Genomic DNA, 22,743 nt, shown 5'->3' with positions numbered 1-22,743 from the left:
ACTTACATTGTAGGTTGCTTTTCAGTTGCACTGTATTTTATTTTAAATCTGCAGTATATTGTTGTCCACGTGGTGAGAATTTTTTGTATCTGCTTTGCAACTAATAAATCCACAGTTGTTAGAAAAGGAAATGAATACAAAGAAAGTACTCACCAAATCATCATCAAATCGTCTTAAAAGTCGTTTTGCACGATTAAAAATGCAATATCTGCTTCATAACTACTGCAAGCAAGCTAACTATGCAATTTGAGATGCTTTCAAGCCCCCTTTTAAGCATAGTCAAATGTAGGTTGGCAGACACTTTATGCAAATCCACTGCACACGTAATGACAACAGAAACTGAAAGAGCTGAAATCATAAACGACAAAATAAAGTAGAATAACTTGAAATAGAAAACTACAAACTATGGAAGTAGTTTGAATAAAACTGATGCAAATTTTAGGTACATAGCATCTTAGTAAATATCTTCAGTAAATGCAAAAATAATCTCATGCACATGACCAGGAAGCTTATGAAACATCTTTAAAAAAATTTCTGTAAGCAAACACGAGGAAACAACAGTTCAACCTTTACTGTAACATTTTAAAACAGCAACAACAAAGGAGCCATTTTGAGCTATGATGCCCATCAGACTTGTATGCATGAGTATGGTTTTAGAGATACACGTTTTGAGTCATATTATAACTAAGTTTTTGCACGATCATTGATTACAATTTGTGGTTTAACATCCCTTCTACCTTGAAGGTAAGATATACTTTAAGTCCCCTGCATGTAGCATTTATGAGTAAACTAATAAATAGTTTATACGACACTATAATTCAGTTGTAAGCAAATATAAGTGTTTGTTATTGTCAGAAACTGCTCCTTCTGTAGTCACCCATAACTGGAAGCTGGCGTATAAACAGAATGACAATATACTATTATCTGCCTATAACTATATTATAGTGTGTTATAAACCATTTATAACATGTTTAAATACTTCTTATAAATACCAAATAGGGGAGATAAAATAAAATGTTAAGGAATCTCACTATTCCCAAGAACAACATACAGAAGAAATGAGAGTGTAACACAGCAGTATTCACTTCAAGTAGTATGCAGACCATTTTATTTTCTGTTTGGCAATGAGCTCATAACGGGTAATGGTCAGTGGGCTTGCCTCTTGACCGTTTTTCAGTTCCCTGGCAGGACAAACTGATCAGTGGCTGACAGTCAACACTGATGTCCTGGAACACCCGGACACCTTTGGCTCATATTCCAGGATCTTGTTTTGACTCCAGCATTCAGGAAGTGCTTGGTGGCAAACAGTCGCAAGTCACTGATCACCGACTGACAGCATGAAAGAACTGTGAGTGAAAACAAGTAAAGACTGTCTCCTCGCACCTGAGCATAGACGTTTCTCTGCTATTGTTTCTCTACATTTCAGTTCATGTTCGGTGTTATTAGCCAGCAGTGTTTACACTGCCTGTCACTTTTCATTAAATCTACACAACACTGTGTAAACGATGATGGTGTGCCTCTATAATTATTAGTATTATTATTGTTGTCCATGTGTTCAGTTATCTCATGGCACACGGCCAGTATATCGCTGGGCATATGCTGTCTGACATTTGTGTGTTGCAGCCTTCATGCACATGTTGCACTGGCAGACTGCTGCATATAAGGCAGGGGTGAAGTTAAATTATAGGCTGTATGCACAGGCAACGTGATCTGGTTTTCTGCATTGCCCTGACAGTGCGATTTGGCTGTCATGGGTATATGTTTAGATCAGTAATCCCCTGTTCAGAATATATCTACAGGACGAAGACTCGTTTCATTTTGTTTCAGAAAAAAACATCATATTAGCTCTTGTGTTGTATTTTCTAAAATCAGGATGATCTTTGATATTCCTTTCTTCAAAGATAAAACAGTATCAAATATTTATACAGTATAGTATACCCACTTGAGGAATTACAAAGGGCATTGTAGTCTACTCTACAAACTCTGGGGGCCTCGCTCAGCTGGAGGCCCGGGGTAATCAGCGCCCCTATTCATCCCACAACAGCACCCAGAATAATATGTGTTGTCTAGTCTATTGTGTGCTTGGCGCTGTCCTCTCTGACTGATCAGGAAGCCCTGCAGGTTCCGCATCATGTCTCCTATTCTGACTGTAACTACGTCTCTGAGCCACTGTGACAAAGATAAAAAAAAGTGTACAAATATTGGCAAATTCTGATTCAGTGTCTTATTAAGTCTGTCTTGAAATGATCATCATGCCTGTTAAGGTTTTATTTTCAGGTTTTTACGTCTGTGCTTTCCAGCAGAAGAACATTTGCATGATATTTGCATTGGTAAAATGCAGACTTAAACCAGTTCAGCAGGATGAGGCGAATGCAAATATTGAACTTGAATTTCCATTTTGTAATAGAGGGTGCCCCCCGTAGGCTCACAACTCCGGCTTTCCTAGCTATACACTGCCCCCAAGTGGTTGATAGGAGTCCACTGAGCAGATCAAACTTGGTGAGCAGAGCACAGTCTGTGCTGAGGGGACGAAAAGCAAAGTCAGGTCAGACTGTCTGCACAGGAGGGAAACAGAGACATGAGGGTCGACAGAGTCTCCAGGTTTGTCATAATTTGAGTGCAATAACTGCATGATTTACAAATTACAGATTGACCTGTAAGAGAAGTGCAAGGTTTATAGATTATTAACAATGCAACGAGTGCTGTTCAGGAGTGATTTTGTGATTGATTTGTGTGTGTGTGTGTGTTGTGGTGGTGCAAAAGTGGACATCTGGTGTTTGAATCTCTGAGTGAGTAAAGCGACCTGCCAGTAAAACCCTTCACACAGATGCATGTATGTCCTAATGGAAATCCCTTTTATGATTGCACATGACATCATCAGTGGATGATTCGGCGTGTAGCGGTTTTTCAAGGTCACTCTACATGTATTATGCTCTGGGACTTTGACACCCTGAGCATAATAATTATACTTGACCATGTATTGATTTTGTCTTCTCATGCAAAAATCAGTGCTTTCCCAATCTAAAACAGTTTATATGAGAGTCACGTGTGCTGCATTTTTGTTTGTTATTTTGCACGGAAATATAGTGGAAGATAATTCACATGAACTCAGATTATTGCACCGATTTACATGCTGACATTAATATTTTTATATACGTGGCTCGTTGTGGTATAGTCAGGTGTAATGTGACGTTGTTGTCTCTTGAGACTGCAGGTTGCAGATTTACAGCCTCTTTATAACTCAAAATCAGTGTTTACATTTATCCAATAAAGTAAATTGTTGCGCTAAACAGCTGTTCGCATGAATTGATAATTATTATAGAAGGATATTAAACTTTATGACACTGAAGTTTCACTGTGTGAGCAAATAAGGCTGTGTAAAATCCCCCTAGGATGTTGCAGCCAATGAAAACCATGCTGACATTGACAGACGCGGTGCATCTTGGTAGTTGTAGTCGGGGCGTCGCGTGCAGCCCGTTAGCGACGCTGTGCCCGCTGCTGTTGAGGACTACAAAGCTCCGGGTCCTGGACAGAGGCGGCTCGCGTTGACAGCGGTTGGTACTGAGCGAAGTACGGCGGCACAAAATCCGTCAGTCTGTATTTTTTTTTCTTTAGGTGTTTAACGTTTTTAAAAGTTGACATCTGCAAGTATGCAGTCCGAATCGGGAATAGTTCCCGACTTCGAGGTTGGAGAGGAGTTTCAAGAGGAACCTAAAACGTATTACGAATTGAAGAGTCAACCCTTGAAAAACAGGTCAGTTCTGCTACTGTAGTGTGGACAGTTATTTCCCACGCTGAAGCGGTTTTGGTGTTTAGGTGGTAATTAGGCTGCGGGCTTGCTGAGTGTTATCCGGAGTCCAGCGGATATATATATATGAAGGCTTCTGCAGTGATGTTACAGCAGCTGTGTCCCGCCGCTGAGCTCTGCAGTAGGATTCAATTTGCCTCCCATTCCTTATGTTTTTTCTGCTGGCATGAAGTTATGCAACACTTGGGTGTTGTCTTGTCAACATCAACTTCAAATATTAGCCTGCAGAGGAGCAGACAGGTCAGAGTTTGATGCGATGCAGCTTCATCCTCACTCGTGTTGATGATTTTGACAGGCTGCTAAAGTAGATGGATGGACTGGTTTTTATTTGGATTTTCCTGTTAAGGTTTTGCTTATGATCTTATAAATGTCTCAGCATTGCAGCATGCATGGGGAAGTCTGCTATCAATAGGATAACAATAACTGGTTTGTCAAATTATATTGTATTACAGTTTTAGTTTTGTAGTCAAATACCTAAAAGCCTGCTATAGTTGAAATGACACAAATGCTCCTTGTAGTGGAGGGTTTCTGAAATTTATTGCAAAAAGTTAACAGTTTAATACTCAAGTCAGTTTGATTTGCATAGCCTGATATCACAAATCACTAATTTGCCTCAGGGGGCTTTGCAGTCTGCACAGCAATACAACATCCTCTGTCCTTAGACCCTCGATTCAAATAAGAATTAACTCCCTAAAAAAACACTTTAATGGGGGGAAAACATGGAAGAAACCTCAGGAAGAGCAACAGAGGAGGGATCAGATGTGCAATACTGTAGATGTTGTGTGTACAGAATAGAACACAAATGACAGAATACAGCATTGAACAGGGTAACAAAATATGTGATGAAGAGGATGCCAAGCAGCTTCCAGGTGCCACCAGAACAGAATAGAACAGTAGCCATGCTCAGTATTATCTGGTTAAAAGCTGTTTGCACCAGTAAAATGTACCTGAAGAGAGCTCTGAGATAGAATCAAGTATCGGCCTTGCTGAATATTAAATTAGGAGCTGACAAAGTGAAACCGCAGTAGATTCTGCATGTAATCTTTGGAGAAAAAAGTACTCCAAACCCTGCCAGAGCAAACCTTGTTCACAGAATAAATGTGGCAAAAGTTAACAGTTCCTGTGGCGTCTCAGGACATGAACAAAAAAACACAAACCCTCTGCAGCACTGACTTATTAGAAAGCTATTTTCAGCTTTGGCACATTGATGCCTCTCCAAACAATCAACGTTGAGCTGAGTCAGGTCTATGTGGTCTGATTTGACCTTTCACCCTTTTCCTGGGAGAACTGTGCACAGTGGGTGTGCTTTCTGATATGTCTGTTTGCATCTACAGTAACTCTCAGCGAGGAAGCGAATAAATGTGTTTCTCAAAATGTCGAAGCGTTCCTTTAAGGAAATGAAAGAGCGTATGAACTTATGTCTGGAATGATCTTAAAACTTAATGGTCGTGACGCATTTTTTGACTTTTTATCTCTAGTTTTATTTTGAAGTTATTACAAGAAAACATTATTCTCTGCTCGGGGCAATCTTAAAACATAATGAAACACTTCAGCTGTGATATAACTGGGAAATTGTGAAACTGTGCCTGTGTGTTTTTGATAATGACGATGATGTCGAGGATAATGATGATGACGACAATACATCTATTAACAGAATGCTGTCTGGTTATCTGTATTTTGTTCCTACTCTCGTCTGGAGGTAGTAATACATGGCCTCATTGTAAGGCTGAGACATAGAGAGGACAGTACACCACTGTGTTGAGACAGAGCTCTTATTGCAGACGTTGTGGTAGACTCCCGTTATTTTATTTCCCCTTCTGGATCTTCACATTTTGTTGTCGACCTTTCGGTTTTCATCTCCTTTTTTCTCTGAATTCAGTCAAAACAGCAGCTCAGGGAGAAGAACTGTAATCTCAGACAGTCCTAACCTTTAACCCAGTTCTGCATTTTTAAACTAATTTCTTCATTAGTGAAATGTCATTACACTGTTACACATACATGGGCTGAATCTGAGCAGTGTTGAGCTGCTGCTTGCAGTGCAGTAGTGGCACTCAGGCCCAGTATAACTGAAGTACCAGCACTGGTTTTGGAGAATTACAGATTATTTCATTTATTATCATTTCTTTTGGAATATAGGAAGTTCTCTAAACAGTTGTTTCGATTGAAGGTATCCCACTTCCTCTTCCTACCACATGAGAATGACCAAGCATAAATCTATTTATTTATTTATTTATTTATTACAGGGACAATCACTGTAAATGTGCCAATTTGCAACAGTTGTACCTTGACCAGATGTTAGATTAGACATTAAGACGACATGTAAAATGAAACAGAAGAAAGCAGGCGACACATGAAGCAGCTGAACAGGACAGAAGACTAAAAAGAGTAAAGCAGACTCGCTAATAATAGTCACGATGACTGTGTCGTGAGACATTGTTGTGCAAAGTGGATATAATTAGTTGATTGAGTATTGACTTGTGTGATGTGTTGTCACGGCTGCCTGCTCTGTTTCTAAATTTGAAAAAAAAAAAAAAAGGCAAAATGTCATCTTTGCTTTCGCAAGATCTTTTTGTTTCCTCGCCGTCTCCGTGTCAGTTTGACAGAGCACTCCGGCTGCCACAGACGATGTGCCAGACTTTGTGCCTAATATAGATGTGAGACAGGCGGTGAAACTAGTCTTCTATGCAGTGTAAATAAGATGTATAAATTTAGCAGTGGATGTGTTATATCTGAAACTGAGAGTTGGGGGGGATCGCTTTTTTTTTTTTTTTTTTTTTTTTTGCACACAAATCACCTACAAATATTTATGCAAACAGTCAAATTGAGGCTTAAAGTTATGATTTCTAATTTATGGGATAACTTTTGACATAGTTTGGTTACACACACTTTTGGACACACTTTCTGGTGTGACTGGTACTGTATATATATTTTCCACCAGTTCAGTCTTTCCATAATATCTTTTTTCATTTAATAATACAAAGTTTCAAATGAGCAGAATTTTGATTTAAGTCAAGAAATATTTGATCAAAGAATAAACAAACAAAACTAGAATGTGATCAAACACCGAATGTCAGCTTTCAGTACTCGACAGCATGCTACAAATAGAGTTTGGTTAAATAACCAGTTATATTTAAATATTGCTGACTCATCTATTACAATATCAAACACTGAAATATCAAAATTATGGCTATTTTATTTTTTTACTGCGCAGTATGTTGCAGATTGGCTACAAGCAAGGTTTGTGTTGGTAAAAAAATCAGGAGTAGAATAGAACATGACGACTGGGTGTTCGAGATGTCAGAAGAAAGATGTCAAAGCGAACAGTCTGTGACCGAAAGCTGAGTCTAAGGAGGACAGAGCAGCCTGTTCCCAATGGGAGTCCCAGACAGAGATGCCAGAGAGGCCGAAGAGTTTCATCCATGATCTAAGACGGACTGAAGGGATAAATGACACAGACAGGTGTTGTGGCCGCCGGCCGGAGTACTACTACTTGATCTGCGGTCATGACCGCTGTGCTGCATCATCGGTGGCTTTTTGAAGCGCATGTCTGTTGCACATTTGCTACTTTGGAAAATCCTCACAAAGTTTGGATTTTTTTTTTTTTTTTTTCTGCTTCATGTGTTTTAATAAAAGTAATCTGTGATCTTTGTCAACCTCTGTTGGTGACCAGTAGGAAATGCAACAACACTGAAAACATCACCTCCAACACAGCAGGTTACATCCTCAGGCCCCTTAAAAGAAATAACAGTAGCTTTATAATAAATCCTGAAATCACAGAATAATTATATGTAGAAGGAATAAATCTCAAATAACTGTTTGGTCTAAATGTCAGAAAATAGTGAAAAATGTCAATCAATAGATGTCTTCAGATTGCTTGTTATGTCCACACAACAGTCCAAAATCCAAAATATTCAGTTTAGTTTCACATAAAACAAAGAAAAGCAGCCAAAACTCACAAGTGAGAAGCTGAAACCAGTGATTTTTTTTAGCATTTATACTTGAAAAATGACGACAAACAATTAATAGACTAATTGTTTCAGCTTTAAAAATTCTATGACTATATAAATACCATTAACCATTGCTTTCTGTGAGGAAAGAAAACATTCAGATGCACTTTTTTTTCTTGGTTATTGTATTTAAAATGAGGACTGAGTCATATTTTTCAGCCATGAATCATTACCTTCATGATATGACAATGTGTTGGCCTGTTGTCAGGAAAAACTGCCTTAAGTGCTACAAGAAGAACTGCTTTATGTTTGTACAACTTATTTACATGAACCGGGAAACCTTATGGACTGACTCAACCTTCTGTAGGAATGTGAATGAACTGCTCCTCCTGGCTGTCCTTGGATGCTCTGTTTTCTCCTTCTCAAAGTACAGACAGAGAGGAGAGGAGAGGAGAGGACAGGAGAGGAGAGGACAGGAGAGGAGAGGGGAGGAGGCAGTAGCAGGCCGTCCTGCTGGAAACGAGTGAAGGGAATTATGGAGGGTACAGAACCTAATTACAGAAATAAGACCCGGCAAGTTCAGGTTATCCCAACCAGTCCTGGCTTCTTGGAAATGCCACAGTAAAAAACCTGATTATCTCTTCGGATGCTTTAACAGCTTACCGTGTTTTGTTTTGCTCTGGCGTCAGAAGCTATATGGATCTCTCTCTCGCAACTGAGAAAATGAGCTTGCACCATTATTTTTATTATCATTATTATTATTATTTGACAGTTATTTGATAGTTTTTGTGAGAAGGTGATCGTTTTATAGGTTCTTGTTGGAGAAAATAGTCTCAAAAGCGGTGGTGAAACATTAAAGTTTCAAATTTCTCAATTAATATCTATAGTTTGATGTGTTAATCAACAGGGTTTATCGTGAATTTCTCAGCTGTTCATGTGTGAATCAATATCCAGTAACATTTTAAACGCACAATATGTCATTTCTGCCACTAGGGGTCTCTCTCAACACAGGGATTAAAACCGGTAAAAACACTGAATAAAGCAGTTTCACGTAAAAAATTAGTGTTTCTCAGACGCTGTTCAGCGGGCACAGGGATGTCCGGGAGGGGCTGCTAGCTGAGCTGCTGCTAACGTTTGCTCAGCTTGTTTCTCTGATAACTTAAGATCCAGATGTCTGATGACTAAAGTCCTTCATCCAGTTAAAAGATATAGTTAAAAACAACCAAAATCTAAAAAGTTTATTGTAAAAATGTGGCTTAAAATGGAATAAAATTCCATTTATGGCAGTTTCTGGCGGACAACCACAATGCTGGCGTATTATTTTGTATGTGTACACTCTTTGGTAGACGCCGTTGTGGCGGACAACCACAACGCCAACGCATGTATCTTGTGAGAGTATATTCTTTGGTCGGGGGGTTTTTAGACATTTTAATGTGGAATAGTTACATAATATAGCTAAGTTAAGTCCCCTTATTTAGCACTTATAAGCAGTATATAAACATTTAATAAATAGTTTATAAAACACTTTAATGTAGTTATAGGCAGATATAAGGATATTTTAAAGTGTTTATTAATGAACAGTGTTTATCAATAATTATAACTTCTGTGAAGACATATTTCATATTATTACAACTGTTTTTTACTATATTGTCATTTATTATCTATACGGGTGTCCACAGAAAGAGTTATAGTTGTTGATAGATACATTAACAAACACTTATATTTGCTTATAACTACATTATAGTGTATTACCAACAGTTTGTTAACTGTTTATATATTGATTATAGATGCTGAATAGAGAGACTTAAAATAAAGTGTTATCCACATCCTTTACACTTTATACAGATATACAATTGAAAAATTCACAACATAGTTTATTATGAATTTATCAGTTATATATCTACATACAGTATAAAAGATAGTTGGTTTGATATTACATTTACAGTACATTACCCTACACAAGAGCATGTGATGCGAGTAGGGCTGAATAGTTAGAATAGTTGCATTTAGAATAATGCTGATTTTCATCTAATTGTCTCCACTTTAGATGTTTAATAAGGTTTAATATTGGTTTGGCTTGTCAGCTGTGGGATGTTACGATTGCTCTGGTTTATATCGTGACAATAAGCTGTGTTTTGGGTTTTGTTTGGTGATGTTCAGGTGTCAGTTGTTTTTCACACCCGCTATTAAGCAGGAACTCTGTATTTAAGTAGTTGTATAGGTAAATACGGAGCTTCTCCCTACAGCTATTTACTAGGTACAACTAGTTCACCTAAATATCTGTGTTTGTACAGTTGTTTTCTTCTCTGTATGTCTCTCTTTCTCACCTCTTTTTCAAACTGTGTGTCACACTGGGTGCAAAGTCTACAAAACTGATGGCCTCTAGATCTAACTCTTGCATACAAATGTTTCCCATTATCACTGATTTGCTTGCTAGCAAGTAACTCCAGGGAATGAGACCAGCTGCAGCACATTGGGGTGTTGTGATCAGCAGGGGAGCTGAAGTAGGTCAATGTACTGTCATGTAGGGTCATAATCATTCAGCTATATTCCAGCAGAGAGGTGGTGTAGTCTTGCAGGAGGGTCTGATCTACTCTATGAGCAAAGCACCTGCGGTCTGGTCGAGAGAAACGAAAGCAGACGAGATCGTCACAAGCAGCTCGTTTGAAGGAAGGTATTTTTGCAGTGCAGTGTCTGCACCGCTCCCTAATGTGAGATCTCATTTGAGCCTTCTCACCTTTCTTGCACTACATTCCCATTATACTTACAGTATGTGATATTCAAAAGTCATGGTGCTCCCTCACTTCTACCCCCCCCCCCCCCCAGTAAAGCAATTACAGAATTTTACTGTATGTCAGAGAAGGTGAAGTGAGCTAAGAGATGAAAAGAGCGCCCTCCTCTGGAAGAATGGTTAAAGACTGATTTGAACATGGAAAAGTGGGCGTGTCATAGTGAATCTTAGCTCCATGCCACTAAAAGTTGAAGATTGATTGATGGGTGGATGTCATGATATTATTGGTTTAAACTGGTTGGTTCAAGCCTATGTAGGCGCACATCATATTTTGCTTCATAGGAAGAAAATGTGATAATTAGATGTGATCTAAAAGGGTTAAAAAAAAGGCATTTTTTCATTTCATATCAACTTTAACGGTTGTTTCTTGAGTATGCTTTTATTTCTCAGTTATATGCATAGATTCTGAATATATGTGAATCAATAACTGTGCACACTGTAGTTTCTGGGGTTTTTTTGCTTCTCAAGGTTATGTATACTGTGCTTAATATCACCTGTATTACACTAAAAGTGTGCCTGGGTATAGAAAGTGTGTTACTGTCAGTTTACCAGTTATCCTTGCATTTCCCAAATTTCCAGATGCATTTTTGAGTTGATTTAATCTGGTTTGAATAGACTTAATTTGCCAAAAGGTTTCAAGAATTTTCACAACCTGCAGAGAAGGTTTGTAATCCTTAAATCGTAGTTTAAACATTATAATGAGCAAAATGTTGCTGGCCATTAAAACCACGTTCCTGATCTAGAATTTTAAAGGATTATGTTTCTATATGCAGGGTCGGGAAAATTCTTTTACTTCCTAAGCTAAATAAACCATTTAAAAACTCATTAGATTATTAGAAAAATGGATTGCCACAAAGCTGTTTTTTCTTAGCTCATGAAAAGTTGACATTTTTGGAGTTTTCACAGGACAGCAACTAAAACTTTCTGGTAGGCTGTGCACTCGGTGGTGGTGACACTTGTCTCTAAGTGAAACAGTATCTGTGTGGTTTTTAAAGCGGCGTGTTGATGGACAGAGTGTTTCCAGCGGGCACTCGCTCTCTCCTCTGCTCTGCTCGTGCACTGAGTTTTGCTTGGACGGGGCTGGTCCTCTGCCTAGGACTCTGTGTGGCGATTGGAGAGTCCAGGCCGGGCCCCGGAGCCTCCCCCCTCTGACACACTTTCAGCGCTGCACCACCAGCATGACTTTCACTGCTCTCCAAGGGCGGGTGGTGCACCTTCAGGAAAAAACAAACAAATATGGAGGCCGTAGGAGTGCAAGTGTACAGACCCTGCTCATTTGACTGTCTGTGAGTATGGTGCCTCAGCATCTGTGATATTGTTGGCATGCATTAAGGAGTGATTTTGGAATGTACTGGTGTGTGTACATAACTATATGTACAAAGTGAAGAACAGTGTGCACAGAACTGTGTGTTGGAAGTATATACAATCATTAGCAGAGTGCTCCATGTGCTGTTTGTTTTGTGTTGAATAGTTTGGGCTGTTTAACTGGTTAATAATCAGAAATTATGATTATTTTTTTTGTTGCATAGACTTGTTAATTAGTCTTGATTTATAACTATGAAGTGAGTTTTGTCACTTTGAATAACTTAATAACAAAAAAAAAAAGGTTTTTAACAGTTAAATTGAATGCATTCTTAATGTAATGGTGTTCATTTTTAGATGAGGTTGTTTGTTGCAGCAATATTGTCTATTAGTCAGAGCTATTCTTTGCTCACAAAAAGGTCATTAGGTGTAAGTGGGTGGCAGCTTTTTACCCTCTTCAGTTAGTTACCTGCAGTATTGGTGCAGTTTGTCTGTTTTATAGATAATATTCATTCAACAGCTCTGTGTTTTTGCTCTGATTAGATCTCTTAGGTCGATCAGTTGAACATTTTCCAGGTCGGCTGCTATCTGTCAGTCATTAAAACCTGCATCAAAGCTCTGACTGGTTGACTAATAATGAGTATGATGGAGTAGCATAGTGAGCAGAATCAGAGGAATCATGAGTTGGGTGGGTGGGGCTCTTCAAGACTGTACGGCCATTGTTATTTTTTTTTTGTTTTTTTTTTTTTTTTCTTCTTTGAGATACACACAAACATGAGAGGAGGTGCGCACACATACACACACACACACACACACACACACACAAGTGAAAAAAGTTAAAAAGGACAAAAGAGCTTTTTATGTGTTTCAGTGGTCTGTTTGGCAAAAAGCCACCAAACAGTCAAAAGGAAAAAAACAGAGAGAGCGAGACGTTGAGCTTTGCTTTGTTGAGAGGCTTCTGGTCATTCATGCACACACACATACACAAACACACATAAATCAAGCTGATAATCAGGAATGTATTAAAGAAAATCATGAGGTGCTACAACTCACAGATCTCTGCTATAAAACCCTTGTCCACTATTTGGAAACATGTTGGGATTAATTTCTTATAATTATTCAAGTGTAAACCTCCTCAACGGCAAACCATTGACGGGGTTGATATTTAAAACTTTGTTGCATTTATTTAAAATTCTTATTAAGATGTCAAATACAGCTCAAGCGATACATCGATGGCTGATGCCTGATATTAGATTATCACAGATATATATCAGTATTGTCGGCTGATGAGTAAGAAGAGGTTGTAATACAGAAATACCAAAGATATGTTTAAATCTGCATTATTGGATTTTTTTCTTTTTGGCCACTTGGGGGAAGCTGAAACAAGGCGTGAACACTTTTTAAGTTGATATTGTGAACTTTTGGGAGAAATATGTCTCTTTAGCTGCTAAACGCTCCACTATGTTCACCAGTTAGTCGCCAACTGTGTCTGCCATTTGGTGCTGGGCAGATAGTGTACAGTGGGTTTATTAGAGCTTTTAGAGTGACTCAGAACAGTAAACCAATACAAGCTGAGGCATGAGATACTATAAAACTGCAGAGTTGCTGATAATTCTTCGAGGTTCACCCCTATGAGCAACCCTTTTCATAAGAATATGAATTAAAGCAGTTTTAAAGGTAATTTAGAAACATTACTCACCATTACATTGTTTCTCCACCAGAGAGCACTGACATGCTCATTTTTTAACTATAAAATCTCCTGCTCAGTACATGTGTTGCTCACATTTCTTAAAAAAATGTGTGTTCATGTTATAAAATATTGGCCAATATATTGAGTCAAGTCAATTTTATTTGTAAAGCCCATCACAAATGACAAATTTGCCAAAGGGGCTTTAGAATAAGTACAGCAATACAACGTCCTCTATCCTTAGACCCTCAATTCAAATAAGGAAAAATGGAAGAAGTATCCTTAAATAAATGCTATATCATGGCAATAAAAAGCATAATTTGAGGTTGCCTTGGCCTTACAAAATTCTACTCGATTTTACCTGTCTCACCAAAAAAAGCGCTATTTGACATTACTTTAAGTTACTTGATAATTTCTTTTGAAAGGCCCAGAATCAAAGTCGCCACTGTTGCCTTGACTCTCCAAAGTATTTGTTCAAGACAAAATTTTATTTGACATAAATGCAATTAAGGTAATTTCCAAGATACTGTGGGTCACAAAAATCTAATATTGGTCTGGTTATAATGTCAAGGTTTCCTAAGACCTTATATATATCATAGTGATGTAAGGGGAAAATAATGCATCAGATGTGGTGCAGCAAGAAAATCTTGCATTTGCACATTTAACTCAGTATAATTGCAGTATAACTTCTATGAGGCATTGAAACAATCAGATTCAGTATATTGTACATACTGTATCATACTGAATCATACTGTATCATGTTGCCAAGCGGCGTGGAAATCAGTTTTGTCTCATTTTGAAGCCACTATGCGGTTCATGTGGTTAAAGACAACAGCTTGATACTGAGTCACTGATGATAGTTTGGTTGAAATGAAAGACTATATATGAGGAAATGAGTCTGGTGGTAAAAGAAGTGTTCTCTCCTCCTTTTATCACCTCTGCTGATGTGCCCTCGAGCAACGCAGTTGACCTTTTCGTTGGTGTTCATGGAGCGGTGAAGATGTGTGTCTGTTTGAGTCTTGCGAAGTGGAGACAGAAACTGGTGTGTCCTCTCTTGTGCCTGGAAGCGCTGTTACACCGTCAGGTTGTTGTTATGTTTGAGGTGACAGAGAATGTGTTTTCGCTGGTTGCCTGGAAGGGTGTGAAGATGTTTTTACTCAGAAGAGTCATTGCCAAGATTATTAGAACTCAAGTTAAAAGTCACACTGTCACACTGCAAGACTGTCAGTGTGTGCTTTAAGACATGAAGCTGTTAAAGAAGCTCCTTATACAGACATTTTACAGAATTTATCCATTTTTTTGTTACTTTTTAGTTTTAGTCAAAACAAATAGAATATGAATAAGGAAAGTGACAAAGAAACATCTGTCACATCCCAGTGATCTGAAAAAAAGGGATATGCACCTTTTTTTAACATAAAATAACTACTGACATGGCATGGTGAATGGAAGAAACTGAGAATTGGGGTCTTTTGTATCTGTGCGTGTTTCCTGACGGCCCGGCCTAGTCTGCAGTCTCCTCACACTAGTGTGTGTGTGTGTGTGTGTGTGTGTGTGTGTGTGTGTGTGTGTGTGTGTGTGTGTGTGTGTGTGTGCGTGTGTCTAGGTGCATGTCTATATTCTTGTTACACTTTTATCCAACATCAGACCATCCTGAGGTGCAAAAACAGGGCAGATGCAGGCATGTAAACAAACAAAAGTTATGTTTATATTCAGTGTTTTTCACCAAAACTAATTGTGTGTACCCTTGAAGCCTAACAAACATGTCAAATGCATTGCCTTCATCATAAACCAATAGCAAGCAAAAGCATTAGCTGATATTATGAATATTCTAAATTGTTCATTGTTAACGTCCATGTTTATTAGCGTGCAGGCTTCCTCTTCACTGCCATTGCTGACTCATGGTTACATTTATTTGGCCGTTACTGCCACCAGCTGTTGATCAGTGGAATGCATGAAACCAATGGCAAGAATGTGTATTGAGTCGCCAGTGCATCCTCGTGTACATGCACAAGACAGACAAAACAGTTTCCCACTTGTGAAAACATTGCTCAGTAGTGCTACCAATGGTTAAAAAAAACTCCATAGGGTACCTTAAAGGGGACATCATATCTCTTTGTGATTTTCTGATATTTTTATACTGTTACTGTTATTTTTATAACTATCTATGTTAAACATTGTTAAAGTTCCAAAACTTGAGGTGAATGTATGTAAAAATGCTGCCTGCAAGTCAAAAGCGAGGGCCTCAGCCTCTTTCGTGTGCAAAGTTACTTCTACTTCCCCATCGGACCGACATCAGATTGTTTGTGTATGCCCACAAGCGGCCGTCTGCTCCGTAGGTTGTTGCTAAGGTTGTTGCTAAGGTTGTTCCAGGGCGTGTTCGCGTTGTCTACTCACATATTTTAGATCTGTTTCAGGCTTGGGCATGTACGCATGTATTTGAGAAGTTGACATTTTGAGTAAAGAAGGAGAAAAAAAGAGTGAAATCTTACTTCTTTTGTTTGTTTACGTAGCCTCTCGAGCCAGAAGGTAACCGCTCATAAGGATGGGGCTGCATTCATGCCTAATCAGGCATTGTGGCACCGTCCCTCAGGGTTGTGTGGAGGTGTGCGGGGGTGTGGGTGTGTTTATTTGTGCTTTAGAACATAACCGCCATGAAACAATCAGAAAATAACATCTTATGTCTCTCATTTACCAGCTTTGTTCTCACCACTGTTGCTTGCTCTCTTCATTCACTCTCTAGCTCGCTTGACCACCACTGCTCTCTCTCTCTCTCGCACCTCCTCTCAGCTCGCTCGCTCTCTCTCTCTTTTTCTCTCATCTTTTTTAAAATGAGTCGGGAAGCTGACAGTAAAGCCTAACTTTACTTCAGACAGAGAAAAAAATGTCCTGCTCTCGTCCTAGTAACGTCTTTGTCCTCTTTAATGGCAGAGTTGTACAGATCTGATCAGTCTGATCACAGGTTTACGTGATTGGCCACCGCAGTGTGACGTCGGTTTGTGTTTCTGCATAAGTTGATCAGGGTTCAACTTCTTTCCGCAGGGCCGCTGCGTTTTTTTGCAGCACCCCATGCAGTCCCTGCTCCCGCAGCCTAAACACACTACTGCCATTCAAATGAATGGGAGGACTGCTGTTTTTCTGACAATACCTGATTTGGTGTGAATGCAACCTTAACAAGTCAGGAGCTAAAATGGCCTGTTTCAGACAAAGGCTGAACTGAGGGGCTGCATAAATACATTTTGAACTGTAAATCATGCAAAGATATTCCAGTAGAGCCCCAGAATAAAAGTATAGACCTGGAAATCTGCATGATATGTTCCCTTTAAATGTTAATGCACATTTAATGCAGGTTCATTGTCAGTAGAACCAGTACAATGGGAAAGTGTCTCTTTCTAATAATGTGCACTTTATATTTTTCCAGCATATTCAATTTGAAAATAGTTTATGTGGAAAATGTGTATAATATTGTTGCATTGAAAATTTAAAGGCAAGGAAAAAAAGATTCCTGATTACTCAATTGATCTTCTGGTCTAAAGCCCAAGAGAACATCTTCAAATTGCTTGATTTGACTGACCATCAGTCAAAAATTCAGATATTAAGTTTGCTATCCCAGAGGACTTAGAAAACAAGCAAGTATTCACATTTGAGAACTGGAACAAACGGCTTTTTTGTTTAAAAAGGATTAATCAATCATCAGAATTGTTGCTAATTAATCAACTAATTGTTTAAACTCTAGTTTTATCGAAACATGTTATTTTAACTTTTAATTGCCTATAGTACACATTGTAGAAAAGAAAAGGAAGTGAAACTGCTGTCTTGAAACACTCAAACTCTCAAACAGTGAAGTAGATTAAAGAAACAAAGAAAAATCAAAGGATTTAGTCCTGGCAGTGCAAATGAAAAAAAAGCAGTTTTAACATTAGATCCAGTGACTTCTGTTTGAAATTTCTGGGATGAAAGGAAACACAATCGCCCAAAGTCACACAGACAAAGGACTTATGCATATGAACACTAATTCTGATTCTGTATTGGGTGAAGTACAAAGAAACTTGACAAAAAATAGCTGTTGGATTGAGAGACCCAAACTGCTGCTTTACTTTCAGAGAACAAGTCTTTGTTCAGCTGTAATTCAGTCGTTAAATCTGGTAGTTAATTGATTCATTAATCTAGGATCAATAATGAACTATTCTGTATCAGCATAGTTTTTTCTGAAATTAATGATATATTTTCATTTTTATCTTAAAATATGATCTTATTTCAATGCAGCTAATGGTCATAAAATGTGGTTTTTGTTATATGTCGTAGCATATTGTTTCTCTTGTGCAGGGTTCAGTGGGTGTGGTATCAAACAATGAGATTATATGCAGTGCTGGGGGGAGAATTATGGTATGTTGAGGGCTCAACACCCACTGAATACGCTGTAGACCGAAGCTGTGTTTGACTCCACTGGCTAATTAGTGCGATTACTGCACAGCTGGATTGGCCAGACGTTTTACTGAGTTTTATCAAAAGGATCACTCACTCGATGAAGGCTTCAGCCCGACAACTTCTGCTTCAGCAGAGTCTCTCTATTTTAGGACCGCAGGACTCTGTCTGGGGAGTAGCCGTCTAAATTTAAGAGAGTGGGAAAACTGAAACAACCTGTTATGAAAAATGTTCCTCTTTCTGTTGTGATTAATTCTGCTTGTGTAAAAAAGCTTTTGAGCGATTGCAGCTGCTTTTTTACTTATAGATAGTTCAACTTTTGGAAATTACAGTTTGAATTCATGCTTTAAAATTTAAAAGGTTTAATTTGTAGTATTTTAAAATAAAAATTTAACTACCAGAAATATTTTCCTTTTGATCCCTGCACCTTCAGTCATCCTCTCTGCCATTTTCCTTTCATCATATTAACCTTTTCTTCCATCTGCCTTCCCTCCATCTTCTTCTACCTTTTCTGCTCACTCCTGCTAATCTCCCTCCTCTCTTGTCTCTTTTGCTTGACCTCTCTTTCCTCGTCTGACCTCTCTCTACCCTCTCTCTGTTATCACTTTCTGTCTTTTTGCCTCTCGTCACCTTTCACCTTTCCAATCCCCCCCACCTCCCCCCGCACCTTGCTCTCTCTCTTCCTTCACATCCCCACACACACACACTCTCTCTCTCTCTGCATCTCTGCTCATTCACCTGGGATGTTTCTCCCCTCCGCAGCAGCCCGTCGGACCAGCATGGCTCCTCCAAGCCCCCGCTGAGCTCCTCGGCCATGACATCACGCATCCTGCTGCGGCAACAGCTGATGCGGGAGCAGCTTCAGGAGCAGGAGCGGCGGGAGCAGCAGAGACAACAGGCCTCCCAGTACCCACAAACCACAGCTGCACAGACCCCTGCCATCAATGTCAGCGTCCCAGTCAGTTTACCGCCTGCTGCACAGGTGCCAATGGAGGTGTTGAAGGTAAGGGACCGTGGTTCTGGTTTCTAACGGCAGGGGAGAAGAGGGAATATTGCATGTATGATTAGCAGGCTGTCAAAGTTATTAAAGTATATTCATAAAGTTTCCACCTCTGGAATTAGAAGTTGCATGTGTCATTGTTGCAGTCTGAGTGGTCCAGGCAGCGTGTGTATTTATAGACTTTATTGACTCGTGTGTGTGTCAGGCAATCGTGGTTTTACTATGACTGTGTGTAAAAAAACACGGGAGTGAGTGAAGTGTGCTAAAATGCGTATATGGGGATTATCTTTCCTGAGAGAATTCCTCTTTAATGCATGCTGTGCTTCCAGCCATTTGGATTTAGCCATCTTTAATCCTATTTGCTCAGCTACATTCACATCTTTTCATAGCTTTGATTCCCTGGCAGTCCGAGGGACAGGAGACTGTTAAGATTTTCTGTACGAGTAGAGACCGTTGTGTTTGAGGGTGCATTTTAACGGAGCAGTTTGGTAAGTTCGTCTTTTTCATGTGTTTTTCAGAGAGATGGTAATCTTTATGAAATATCATCGCTATGTATTGTTTTTTTTCTGGTATATTTCCTTTTAATTCAGTGATTTACAGTATAAAAACTCAGTGTGTGATTGTGATTTGGAAAGATTTACACAATACAAAGGTTTTCTCACTTCAGTGAGTCGCTCCTGTTTTCAATGTAGCGTTCGTACTCTCCTGGAAAATTATGTGTTTGCATCATTATGAAGGTGATTGAAATGTGTGTGGAGTTTGTTATGAGGGCACATGCCTACACGTATATTCTTGTCAGGTGTTTGTGCGTATTTATTTACATTTCCACGTGTTTTAGAGTTTGCATTTCTCTATGAAAGAGAGCTTTTGGTTTTGTCACTGATTTCCAGACGTTGTTGTTTTTTTTTGGCTGTGTGATCATAGATGCAAGCATTTAGATTTTGAAAAAAAAAGAAATATATGACACTTCAGGGAATCTGTGCATAAATATATAATTGCATTTGTGCAAATGATTTAAAAATCATAATATCTACAAATTTAAAATACTTGGCCACCAAAAATCTGACTTTCATACAACATCGAGTAAAGTCATTTAATAATAGCTGCCAAGGGGAGAAATAAAAAGTAATGTTATCTCTGAATGTACTGTATGTAGTAGGCAGTTGTTGACACCCCTCGATGGAAAAGCTTCGATGAAAGGATACATCAAAGTTTTAACTGTATAACCTCTCATCGTGTGTAGTGTAAAGTACAGATACACTGTGATCTACTGAGTAATCTTTGTTGAACTAAATCCATCCACAACACATTCAGAGATTTCATGGTTACTTGCAGCCACACTTTCATCACCCTGGATATGTGTGGCATGGGCCAACAGTGAAGGACAAATACAGTATATCCATTGAAAACATTGCCCTCCTCATGCAGCATAAACATTACTTACTCTCCATAATCTGCAGCTCTTTTGAGAGGTTTAGGACGCCCCCACCCCGAACCCTCACCCTCACCCTGTGTACAATACATCAAGTTAGAATAATTTCTCTGGTTTGGCGAGAGCTTACAGACATTCTTCATTGACTGAAGTCCTCAAATGAAAAGGCCGTTCCAGCTTGGCGCTGTTGAGCTGGGTTAACCTGCTCCCCTGTCTGTGGATAGATTAGCAGAGTCCACACAAAGCTCAGGGGTACCAGGCAGAGCTGCTGGACCTCAAAAAGTGCAAACATTAAGCTCAGATGAGTTTATCTAAAGACTGATTGGACCCTTAATTAACCAAGTGACCTCTGACCTTCTGGGGAATAAGTAAGGGATCAGTTTAGGGATCAAGACAAAGGCGAGCACAGCCTTACCACACACCGAACGTTAATTCAGTGAAGAATGCTCGTAATTAGCCCCCACTGCTTTCATTCCATGGCATATTTAAGAGAAAAAAAACACTGCTTTGAAATTTATGTAGGATAACTTCCTAAAAGGGTTAAAAAAAATGATTTCTAGATTTTTTTTTCTTTCCAAAGGATTTATGGTGCCATGAAAAGAACAAAGTACTCTTCAAACCCTGCACAAAATGTACATTACTTTTGGATTATACAATCACTGTAGCTCGTGACCAGTATGTATCAGGAAGTATAAAAAAGATGCCACACAGATGTTTCATTTCACTTGATTTGTGAATTAATGCAAGACATTTAAAAGAAATGTACATATTTAAGCCAAAACACATTATTTGGAAAATTTGGTATGAAAATGATCTTTTCTGCAAGTGTGATCATTTCATGATATTAAGCACACAGTATGAATGTTTCTCAGTAATTGTAGTCACAGTAATTTATAACGAGCTTTCTAAATATTACAGCTGTGCATTATGAGTGTATAAAACTGCAATCCACATTCTCATAATGTACTTTTTTTTTTACAATGGTTCATGCAATTTTTAACACAACATTTACCATTTAAAGAATCATGGGGTTTTCTTTTGTTGGTAATTTGCCAAGCTTTTGCATAATAGCATGAAAATACGTCAGAGGTGGAGAAGACCACAGGTTGCTCTGATGTAGCTGTTCACATTAGCATCACAGTTGTTGTCTGCAAGTTCCACAGAGCCCGTTAGCAGCTTAACTGTGAGACAAATGGCCTATTCTTCTGCTCTGCATAGCAAATAGGGCATTCTTGTTAATGTATCCTGGTAGGACCATCATGGAATGCCCACAGCATGCAAGTCAAAAAAAAAAAAAAAAAAAAAAATACAAATCAGTGTTTGTCATTCTGCTCTCACCCCTGCGTCCTTTCTCAGTACAGCAGTGCGCTTTGTGCATGTTTCTGCAGAGTGTTTCTGACTCTTTGGGGGTTATGTTGCTAATGCCCTCAGGCCTATCGATGGCTAAAAACGAGCTGATAAACAACAAGCTGTCTTGTTTGCTGTGGTTGCAGATGCTGTAAGTTAGCAGTTCACACATTTTCAAACAGTGTATTTTGGAAAGAGTACATTACATGAAGTTGAGCAAAGTTAAGTTCAAGTCTTGCTGACACTAAGATATCTCCATATAATCAATTTCTCTGTTGAAAAACTGAATGGTTATCGTCACAGAGATCACAGTGTATCACAGCGTATGTAGGACTCTTATAGATCTAAGATCAATGTTTATATAGGAATAACATCATATACATTCCTCCTTATACATTCTTTACTTGCAGTGACAAAGACGCTGTAGAAGTCCAGTCCTGTGTAGATGTGTCCACTTTGTAAACACACCATGAAAAGCAGCATTTTTCACCCATCTGGGTCTTGAGAGTTTCTCACCCTCAGACCAGTTCATCATAACAAAAGCTACAGTATGTATTGACAAGGCTGAGATGTTCCAGTCTGAGGTCTGTGGCCCCAGGGCCCTCTAATGAACTCAAAGCAGTGAGATCATGTAATTATGTGTGATAATTTAGGAAATCCCTGAGGACAAAAACAAGCTTGAAAAACCACTGATAATGATTTTAATGTAAAGACAAGCCATAACTGATAACATAAGAAAATGTTAGATTTTTGAAATCTAGTTTTACCATTGTAACAAACGTCAGAACAAACAGTTTCAGCAAGTAGCAATTATTTTCATAACCGATTAAGCTGTTGATTATTCTCTCAATTCATTCATTAATTGTTTGGTCTATAAAATGTATACTTTTTCAGAGCCCATATATTGACATATTCAAGGTGCTTTATTTATCCAACCAACAGTCCAAAACCCAAAGATATTAAGTTCACTGTTATATGAGACAAAGAAAAGCATCAAAAGAAGCTGG

General features: G+C 38.7%; 1 protein-coding gene across 11 annotated transcripts in view; it reads left to right on the top strand.

The window, feature by feature from the left end:
• The first annotated feature begins 2,501 nt into the window (after positions 1 to 2,501).
• mitfb (melanocyte inducing transcription factor b) overlaps positions 2,502 to 22,743 on the top strand; it is a 31,340-nt gene continuing 11,098 nt past the window's right edge. For 2 of the 11 annotated variants that reach the window (XM_044351529.1, XM_044351526.1), the window contains exons 1-2: positions 3,508 to 3,754; positions 18,720 to 18,960. In XM_044351529.1, the coding sequence (XP_044207464.1) occupies positions 3,651 to 3,754; positions 18,720 to 18,960 (345 nt within the window). In that variant the 5' untranslated portion in view covers positions 3,508 to 3,650. Of the gene's footprint in view, positions 2,602 to 3,507; positions 3,755 to 11,698; positions 11,833 to 18,719; positions 18,961 to 22,743 lie in introns of those variants that run through there. The other 9 variants (XM_044351522.1, XM_044351520.1, XM_044351521.1 and 6 more) reach the window with 7 other exon arrangements.

The sequence above is a fragment of the Thunnus albacares genome, chromosome 5 (genome assembly GCF_914725855.1).
Source record: "Thunnus albacares chromosome 5, fThuAlb1.1, whole genome shotgun sequence".
Lineage (NCBI taxonomy): Eukaryota > Metazoa > Chordata > Actinopteri > Scombriformes > Scombridae > Thunnus > Thunnus albacares.
Note: the sequence above shows the minus strand (reverse complement) of the source record. Positions and strands in the feature narration are given on the sequence as shown.